Below are 10,645 nucleotides of genomic sequence, written 5' to 3' on the forward strand. Positions count from 1 at the left end.
AGGTAAGTCAAAAAAGATACTTTATTTTTTTTATAAATATTTACTGGGTTGTTGTGTAGATGCTATCTGTGTGTCTTCCTCATTTTCATCCTCGAAATAATTGTCTGGATCTTGAAACACCTTTGCATCTATAGTACTGATACTGACTTCCTCTGGTAACCCTTCGTGCATTGAGCTTTCAACATCATCCCTTTCTCTTTTTTTAGAGGACTTTGAGTGCTTACCATAGCTATAATTGATGCCATCCATTTGTCTATGAACATCAGTTTCAGAAGATGGAATAGGGGCACATCTCAATTCTATAGTACCATCAAACAAATCTTTCTGAAATCGAAACGGATGATTTGCTTCCAACCATCGACGATGTCCCATATAACAAAATTTACCTCCATGTTTTAACCAAATTGAATGTGTTGAATCTCCACAACAAGAGCATGCGACCCGTCCCTTTGTACTCCAGCCAGATAAATTGACATATGCTGGAAAATTATTAATAGTCCATAACAAAGCTGCCCGTAGTTTAAATGTTTGGCCGTTGGAAGCATCAAATGCATCAATACCCTTCCACAACTGTTTCAATTCCTCTATTAAAGGTTGTAGGAAAATATTAATATCATTGCCTGGACCCTTATCTCCTGGAAAAATCATTGACAAGATAAGTGATGATTGTTTCATGCACATCTACGATGGTAAATTGTAAGGTATCAAAATGACTGGCCAAGTACTGTAGGTAGAACTCAGGGTCCAAAATGGATTGAAGCCATCAGAAGCTAAGCCAAACCTAACACTGCGAACATCAGAGGCAAAATCAGGATGCCTATCATCAAATGCTTTCCATTGAAGATTATCTGCTGGATGTCTCAACATTCCATCCTTTGTACGTCCTTCGTCATGCCATCTCATTGATGAAGCTATTTTTGATGATGCATAAATCTTTTTCAATCTAGGTATAAGAGGAAAGTAATGCAATACTTTTGCCGGTTTCTTTTTACTCCGCGTTGCATCCAATTCATTCAGTACATCGTCTCGATCTTCTTTTTGTGTTATCCATCTTGAAGATCCACATACATTGCATGACTCTTGATTAGCATTTTCATCCCGATATAACATACAATCTTTCGGACAACTATGAATCTTTTTGTATCCAAGATCCAATTCCTTTACTACTTTCTTGGCTTCATAATACGATGGTGGTAAACGAGTGCTTTCTGAAAATGCATCCTTTAATAACTTGAGCAGTATGGTAAAACTCTTCCCAGACCATCCATTCAAATATTTTAAATAGAATAAATATACAAGAAAAGAAATCTTAGAAAATTTCGTACAACCCGGATATAATTCTTCATCTGTATCTTTTATTAAGGTGTGATAACGAGCTGTTTCATCATTAGATGTATGTATAGGCTCCTCAACATGCATACGTTCCATATGCGTATATCCATCAAACATCCCAACTGTTTCTTGTATACTACTGGATTCTCCTAAATTTTGAATACCAAGTCCAAAAGCATCTGTGAACGAGCCCCCCGATATCATGCCACGGCCATGCTGCTCCTTGGCGAACCATTGCTCCCTCACTACTCCAGCAAGGCATCCCCCTAAATCTCACCCTGGGGGTTCCAAATGATCGAGTAGCATTGCAAATTTTTGCCAAGCCAAATCCTTCGCAGCACCGTGCCACGCCCATGCCGGCACCCCCTGCGACATGCCTGTGAATAAGTCCCTGACAATTCTCCCCTACTCAAGCTGTCGACGTCCTCGTCGACGTCCAAGCCACTACTTGAACATTAGTCACCACAGCCAAATTTTCACTGCAGTAACTGAAGATACGGTTCCTCAAGTCAGAGACCCACGGTCTTGATGTCCTTGATTCTTTCTCCACCATTGAGAATCCATCATCTACACCACACTGACTCCTCCACAGAACCAAACTGCTACAAAATCCAACACCAACCTCTGCTTTTGTCCTCCTCTAATGGTCTTTTAACCTTCAATTACATGGCATTCCTCGGACTCCTCCAAGGCTTAACTCTCGATTGCCCCAATCTAAGAGCTGCCATTGCCTCCATCAATGCAAAGATCCATTGTCAGAAACACAAAATGTCACTCCTTGAACTGTGTCCAAGGCTTAACTCCTATCCACCAGTCTTGAAGTGGCCCATCACATGAGTCCCCTCTGGCAACTCACTTCCAAACACCTGATCTTGCAACATACCCACCATGCAGTCTTGTGGTAATTCCGACCTTTTCCACTCAACACCAAGACTTCGGACCCTACCACAGTGCACCGATGCCAAGTACACACAAGTTGCCTCCATAACTCTGTGCTGTCCCATACCAACATAGATACATGGCTGCTTCCAAGCGGGATCTTGATATCCGATCAAAGCCACTTTCCACTTTGCTCAAGTGCCTAGACAATCCAGTCTTCACTCCGAGCACCAGTTGTCTGTCTCTACAGAACCATTTGTCCATGCTGTTTCCTGCGATCCCCAACTCGACTGCTTCTGTGTCTTGACTCTGAGTCTGTAATGCCAATGCAAGGCTACCCCTTTGGCCTGCCTCACTCTTATGACTCTAGCGCATCGACACCCATTTGCCTCAACATCAGTGCCTTGTAATGCCTCACAGCATGGCCACCACATGGCCAACCCAGCCAACATTAAACACCCTTCGTGCCTCATCTCCTACACCCTGACATCACATGCCTGTGTAGCAAGAAGACACCTTCAGCCAAATATCTACCTCTAGTACCTCGGCTTACCAACGCCTTCACCCTGAGAGCAGTTCCATTAAGTTTGATTGATATCTCATACCATTCAAGTGCTTCAGCTCCACAATCATCCACACAAGAGATGGCTCTTTCCAATGTTCCCATATCTTGTGCAACTGAGTCCCATGACTTTCCAAGTTCTCATCTCAGCTTGCACTTTTAAAAATGAGTGCTACATCATTCCCTACACTATAGATACACCCAAGTATCTCAGTCTATTTGCCCAGCTTTGTCTCTTTGGAAATTCTAGTCCCTCGAGATGCTCTGCCTTGCAACTTTGCATGCAGCCCAAGTGCTTTAGCATTCACGAGCACTCTTCACCCTGAATTCCTTTTCCTCAGCCATGAACTGGTAGACTTTCACATTCATAGGCCTCCATCCACTAGTGCCATTGATGAGCAACCCTTTTTCATTCTGCACTGAGCACATTGCCCTACAACATGCTCCCCCATCCTGAGTCGTTGACACCCACAACAAACTCAGACATCCAGTACATCTGAACTTAGCCTTCAAATTCACATTGCTTTGGATACCCCCGTATCTGCAACCAAAACATGCAACTTGATACCACACGTATCAGAAGCTAACATCAAGCATAACGTCGACCATCGACTTAGCCAACCTGACTCTGATACCACTTGTCATGGGGTGAGCGTTTTCTTACCCAAACACCCGTGCGGCGCCCCAGCATGCCACACACCAAGGCCAGCCCTCTCGAGTCCTTTCCTCGGACATACCAATAAGCACGCAGCAGTCCAGCCACATAGCCAAGCTTGTACCTCTATGCCCCTGCCTGGCAACACTGTTGTACAGAACACAAATGACACCCTCAAGTGCCCATAAGCAATTCGACCTCTCGAATCAACTGCAATGCTCATGCGCACCTCCATGCCATAACATAGACTCTTCCCAAGAGTGGTCCGCAGCTCAACACCTCTGTGTCAACTCTAAGGCTTTGCCCCTCAAGCCAAGCACTGCTCATCCCAGATGTCTTGATCCTCAACATACCCTCGTGCCAAGACATAACCACTGTGTCACTGATCTGCAACCCACCAAGCTGCCCTTCAGTACTACACATATCAAATCCATATAGCACGACCATGCAATGCCACCACTATGCATGAGGCCCGGGCAAACCCATCTTTAATACAGCCCAGCTAAACTACCAAGCTGACATGACCTGTAGCTCTCCCAAGCTACAGATGATCGTACACATCCGAGTCCTCTGGGGTTCGACTATCCAAGCTTTCCCCATAAACTCTTGTGCCACAATCCCGATCTTGCATCCTTGATATGCCTTTCCATCCCTGGTCATATCGTTTGACAATATTCATGGCCTGCTCGCCCATCACTGTGCATTACCATGATCCTGGGGATACATGACCGCACCACCCAATATCTTAGGTCCACAGCCTACTCACACATTGAGCACTGCCACAATATCGGCATTCCAGTCTGCCCCATCAAGTAAATATCTTCGACCGGATGATAAATGCATCAAGCTGTCCTCTCCTCGGCATGACCCTCTTGGCCATCCATGATCCTTGGCCCAGCTCCAAGGCACATATACTGATCGATATATCATAAGCCTTCCCTTGTTCTCCACAACCGACCGGTTCCCGTGGATCCCCGTGAGACATCACCTTGCGATGCTCACAAGACTTGCCTGTTTGGGTAGGCCACACCCTTGCCCGACTAGCCCTCTATCGCCTCTTCGCTCCACTACAGAGATCAAGAATGCATAGAGTAGTCTAGACAAACCCCTCAAGGATAAAACCTCGAGATATCCCCTTCCCACACAATGTGGCCAGCTCGTCCAACCAACATTGCCCCGAATACCTCCACATGAGATCATTCGGGCGTGGCACCACCATTGCCCACACAACTGTGCCACGGCGGACCCGTCTCCTATGGGTCTGGGGGAGTCGGGTACGCGGCCAAAGCTTCGCGCCCCTCCTCAAACCAAGAGGAATCCTTGAGTATCCACAAATATCATGGCGGACCACCACCATTCCAAATATCACGCGTTCCGAGCCCCCCGATATCATGCCACTGCCATGCCGCTCCTTGGCGAACCATTGCTCCCTCACTACCCCAGTAAGGCATCCCCCTAAATCTCATCCTGGGGGTTCCAAATGATCGAGTAGCATTGTAAATTTTTGCCAAGCCAAATCCTTCGCAGCACCGTGCCACGCCCATGCCGGCACCCCTGCGACATGCCTGCGGATAAGTCCCTGACAGGACGGCGTACGGCGTGGATGGTGCGGGTGCGGCATGGACGGATGCGGCAGCAGAGGGGAGCGGCGGACGGCGGTGCGGTGTGGACGGCGGGTGCGGTGCCGGCAGCGGAGAATCGACGGAGATGGGGGTCGGCGGAGATGAAAGAATGGGTGGGAGGAGGCGGCGGCAGATAGATTAGGACACGGAAGAATGGAGATATTAATCGAACCTAACGATGCTTTTTAGCGATATTAAATAATGACGTAAAAAAATGTCGGTATTTTTTTTATTTAACGACGTTTTTGCTGAAAGCGTCGGCATTGAAAATGATGAAATTTTACGATATTTTTAAGCATCGTTGAAACATGATGCTTTTTAAAAGCGTTGGCAGATCAACGTAATCTGCCGACGCTTTCAAAAAATGTCAACAAAAAATGATCGTTGAGCAACAGCAAGTTCCTGGTCTCCTGAGCCCAAGACCTAGTTAGGTTGCTTCGTGGGAGATCTCCTCCGTTCTTTCATCCCCTGGCAGGTGGCACCATCCATCAACACATCATTGTGGATCAATGTTGACCCTCCAGGATCCCCCATCGTTTCATGGTCCCCCCCTCTCCGCCTTCTGCCGCTTCTTCCTCCCTCGGATGTCAGAAATTTTTCGTCTTGACTCCTTCGCCAGACTACCAAGTCGATTTGGTCCGTGTTGACTTTCTTCTCTTGCGTCTAAACAACCTGCCCCAGAAAGTGCGAAAAAAAAAAATCTAGAATAAATTACAATGACCCTTCTAATTTCCATCCAATACGTTAAAAATATACATTCCACTATATATATATATATATATATATATATATATTTTTTTTTTTTTTTTTTTTTCATCCAATATATAAAAAATATATGTTCCACTACACATATATATATATATATATATACACACACACACATATATATATATATATATACATATATATATATATATATATATACACACACACATATATATATATATATATACATATATAGATATATATAATTCATAATTATTATAAATATTTTTTTAAATAAATTCATAATCTTGCTAACATCGTCATTATCTATTTTATTTAAGTCTTGAAATATTTTATATTTTTTATTATAATAATTTTTTATTTTTTAAATTTTAAATTTTTATATTTAATTAAAAAATTATATATATTTTTTTTTGAAATGTTGGATGGGGTCACGTAACTGCCTCAAACCTCGAGAGGGCTCAAAGGTAATTTAATTCAAAATCTAACTCAGGAAAATAATAGCCCTGTCCTTTTCCGGTGGAACCAGTTAAGTTATTTAGCCAGGAAGAAATATCTAACCCAAATTTTCCTCTATGTATTCAAGCCCAACCAGCCTCGCCTTCGCCTCGTGGAGTTTTAAATTAAAAAAAAAGGAGAATTAGTGCAAAAAAACTGTAAGTAAACAAAGAGAGAGCAAGCAAATGCGATCGATGGAGCGGCGTTCCATAGATCTGAAGACGATCTCCGGCAAGGGCATCAAGTCTCTCGCCTTGCTTAAGTCCTCACTCTACGCCACCGTCTTCCTTGCCGGCGGCAGCGGCGGCCACCGGCCGGACTTGAAGCAGAAGAAGCAGCGCACGCCGGCCGACCGGACCGGCGGCGAGAACCCGGAGTGGGAGCACCCGATCCGGATCGTTCTCGACTCCCAGGACAAGGGCCTCGTTCTCCAATTCGATATCACGGCTCACGGTTTCCTTGGAGACCGGCTTGTCGGCCACGTCCGCGTTCCCGTCGCCGATCTCTTGCCGGAGGACCCCGCCGGAGCCTTCCACGCCGCCAGCTACCTCGTTCAGACCTCCGGCGGGAAGCCCAACGGCGTCCTTAGCTTCTTATACAAGATGAACGGCGGCGAAGGGAGAAGTCCACCGCCGGATCCGGCTGTCTATTCCCCAACGCCCACATCTGCTGCCGGCTATACTCCTCCTAAGATGGAGCATCACCCACCGTCGACGTCGGCCAGCGGCTACTACCCGCCGCCGCCGGTTGGATACCCCCCGGCGCCGGATTCCGCGATCTATTACCCGCCGCAGGAACCAGCGATCTATGACCCGCCTCCGCCGGTGGATTCGGGGTACTGTCCGAGGCCGTATCCGGCGATCGGATACCCAGCGGCTACCGTCGGCGGGTATTATCCCCCAGCATCGCAGGTACACGTGGCATGTTATCCGCCGCAGGAACCGTATGGCTGTCTAATGGAGGATTACCATCGGGACACGTACCGATGCTACAGAGGGTAGAAATTATTATCCACACTGCGTGCGGGTCGCGCACGCAGCCAATCACGATGCCTGCGGGCGTCATTTATCGAGTACATATCTCGATGCACCATTGTAAAAATCAGCCGCTGTGATTGGCTGCGTATCATATTACTGCGCGCAGTGCAGACAACAATTTCTGGATTGAGGAGTACGAGAAGCTTCCTCTCTAAGGAAGCATTGCGGAGAGACGTGGACAGCATGATTCGTCTGGATGGTTGGTGATTGATCAGGACCGTTTAAGAGTGGGCTTCCGCTGGTGTAATATAATTGTTTATGTGTTTGGGAATGGTTTACTTTACCAACCTTATAATCAGGTGGGGAAAAAAAAAAAAATTATGATCATGTCGAGAGAGAGAGAGAGAGAGAGAGAGAGCAAAAAAAAAAAGAAAACGGTGATTATATAGATGGCATGTCTTTTTTCTTTTTTGCTTGTGTGGATGATCTGATCATTGTTGTCCTATTGCTCTACATAGTTTCTCTCCCACTAACACTAACCCTTAGTACCCTACGGTGGTTTGAGAATTTGCATGTTCCCCCACCAATTGGACATGGATAACTAAACATGAGCAATTCATCATTTGTCACACTCTTTTAGTCTTTTTACACCCTATTCTTGTCCTAATTCACTTTGTGTGTTCAATATACGTAAGTTTTCCTTAGTTTATAAATTCTAATGTATTTTTTCTTAAATAAAATATAACTCAGCCATTGTACTGACAATGAAGGTGGGCTCGACAAGTTGGGGCTTCATTCTCTCATCGATCCCTTGAACAAGTTCAGACTTGGCCTGTTGTGTCTTGATTGGACCGCATCGTTGCAAGTGTTAGACCTATGGAATCCTTTGCGGACTAAAATGAAAAGTTACTAGAAGATATTGGAGAAGCAGCTTGCTAGAGGTGTTGCTGTCGGAAGCCAATCCAGTCAGGATATCGAGTGAGTTGATCAACTAGAGGGCTTGATGAAATGCTAAGAAATATTTGGTTTATGATCAGAATGAGAATCGGAATGGATTGAAATCAGAATAGGAATGGTCAAATTCTCCAAAGCGCTTGGTTTATGATCAGAATTGGAATCGGAATGAAAATTTGAATACATAGAAGAGAATGGGGATTAAGTTCTAGATAGATTGGGCCATCCCATTCCATCTTAGAATCAGAATGGGATTTTTCCTAACTAAACGTTAGAATGGGAGTCATCTATTTTCATTTTGATTTCAGATCTCTATTCTCCCCAATCAAGCACCCCTTAAATAGATTGGAGGAGTCCATCAAATATCATGATGTACCTTCAAGGAAGTTACATGGTGATTGTTGGGCTCAAGAAGTGATTACATTGATGTCGGATTTGATCTGAAACAACGCAGGAAGGAAAAGATCATTTAGGAAATGATAGAGATGTTGTGAGAGCAGCGGAATAATGGCATAAGCATAAAAGGTTTTGAGAGAACTTATCCGAAGAGTTCAATAGGAGTGGTTTATATAAACAAGGATCGATGCTCATTGCTGAAGAATCTAGATGTACAGATGTACAGAAGAACTTATCGAAGTCGTTCGCAATCATGGCGAAGCTATCGCCAGATGGGGGAGACCTTGGCATCTCTAGATGGGCCATATGGTAGGCACTGATTGATCAGACAGAGGCTTCATAAAGAATTTTAATTGGTCGGTCTACCAGGTCGATTCCAAAACATATCTAGGGGATATTGGAAAAACACATCATAACTTCGAAAAACTTCATGGAACCAAGGAATGGTGAGTAATCCGACGAAGGATGTGTTCTGCTTGTGGAATAGATTACGTTGTGGCAGACGATGCGATGCATGGTGTCCTGGTGATTTTGATGAAGGCGCCATCCGCCAAGACAGGATTAACATTTTAAGTGCAATTTAATATGTGTTGGAATGAGCATGCTCAGTTTGTAAGCATGCGATAGCTTGTGGGCTTCTACAGCAGGTTTAACCATAACACTATAATACACGAGTCTTTGGTTATATTTGAAGCTACGGTACTGCTGAGTTCCATGCATTTTTTTTGTCTTTAACAGTTTAAGATCTGTATTAAGAAAAGATAATGAAGAATGTTATCTAACAACAAGTAAAGATATATGTTCTTTAATGATGTCATTGGATCTTTATGAGACAAATTACCGTTGTGCATCTAACACCAAACAAGTTGAAAGACATAGTACCAAAAGAAGGGGAAAAACAAAAAGGCACATAGCCTCTTGTTACATTTATAGCTTCAGCAATGTTAGTGAGTTCCATACATAATTTTTAACAGTTTAAGATCTATATTAAGAACAAAGAGAGAGAGTGTGATCTAAAAAATATACGTTCTCAAATCGTATTATTTATCTTTGAAAGATTTAACTGCTACACAACATGTATGACCTCTTAGAAATTGGATCCAGCAATTATCCGTTGGAAATCCCTCCTAATTGGCCTATTTAATGGTGGCTGGTGGCACAGAAATCAGGATGCGGAAAATCAAAGATATGGCTGCGGCATGAAAAGGATCAGAGTGCGAAAAAGATGATGCTCGTGGAAAAACAGAGGCCGCAGCAAGGAGAGAGATATTGATAAAATTTTAGTACGTCGTTCCTAACATCAAGAGCTACAAGTTGATCGGTTCTAATCTTTAAAAAATCTTCTCTATAAAATATTTCAAATACTTACTTTCAATGAGATCTACCTTCTGTTCTTGTTTATCATTGAAATCCATCTTATTGATGATAAATATTTTTGTAGAACCAAGATTTATTCTTAATAACATCTATATATCTATTCTATACATGAAAGGAGAGTTCAGAGCTCTCCAGACGTGACACATATTATTTTCTATAAGACACACGTGTCAGCACCCTAGCTACTGAATCTCTTTCATTTTGTGTTGAGGTCGATAGAGGATTTGGTGGAGAAAGTCAGGAGAGAGGGAGGAAAATAGCGAGGTCAAACAGAAGCCTTACGGGAGAGAAGAAAAGATCTTTGCGTTTGATTTTTCATCCTATATGAAAAAAAAGTCAGAGCTCCCCAGGCGTGACATGTGTTGTCTTCTATAAGACACGTGTCAATACTCTGGCTACTGAATCCCTTTCATTATGTGTTGAGGTCGACAGAGGATTCAGTGGAGAAATTTAGGAGGGAGGGAGAGACACAGCGAGGTCAAATAGAAGTCTTACGGGAGAGGAGAAAAGGTCTTTGCGTTTGATTTTTTTCACACCAAAATATATGCTTGAGCCAGTATCCACATCAGATCTGTAGCCAACCTGTGACAGAGAAAAAAATGAAACAATACATAGATTTAAAAGGGACATAACATGATTTTTTATTACAGGATTGAGGGTTAAGAAA

At 43.7% G+C, this 10,645-nt stretch overlaps 1 protein-coding gene across 1 annotated transcript; it reads left to right on the plus strand.

Annotated features, from left to right (window-relative positions):
* Positions 1–6,396: 6,396 nt before the first annotated feature.
* LOC140851748 (uncharacterized) lies at positions 6,397–7,882 on the plus strand. The gene has a single exon (XM_073243853.1). The coding sequence runs from the start codon at positions 6,460–6,462 to the stop codon at positions 7,273–7,275; it is 816 nt and encodes a 271-aa protein (XP_073099954.1). The 5' UTR covers positions 6,397–6,459; the 3' UTR covers positions 7,276–7,882.
* Positions 7,883–10,645: the final 2,763 nt, after the last annotated feature.

This window comes from Elaeis guineensis, chromosome 9 (assembly GCF_000442705.2).
Source record: "Elaeis guineensis isolate ETL-2024a chromosome 9, EG11, whole genome shotgun sequence".
In the NCBI taxonomy this organism is placed as follows: Eukaryota; Viridiplantae; Streptophyta; class Magnoliopsida; order Arecales; family Arecaceae; genus Elaeis; species Elaeis guineensis.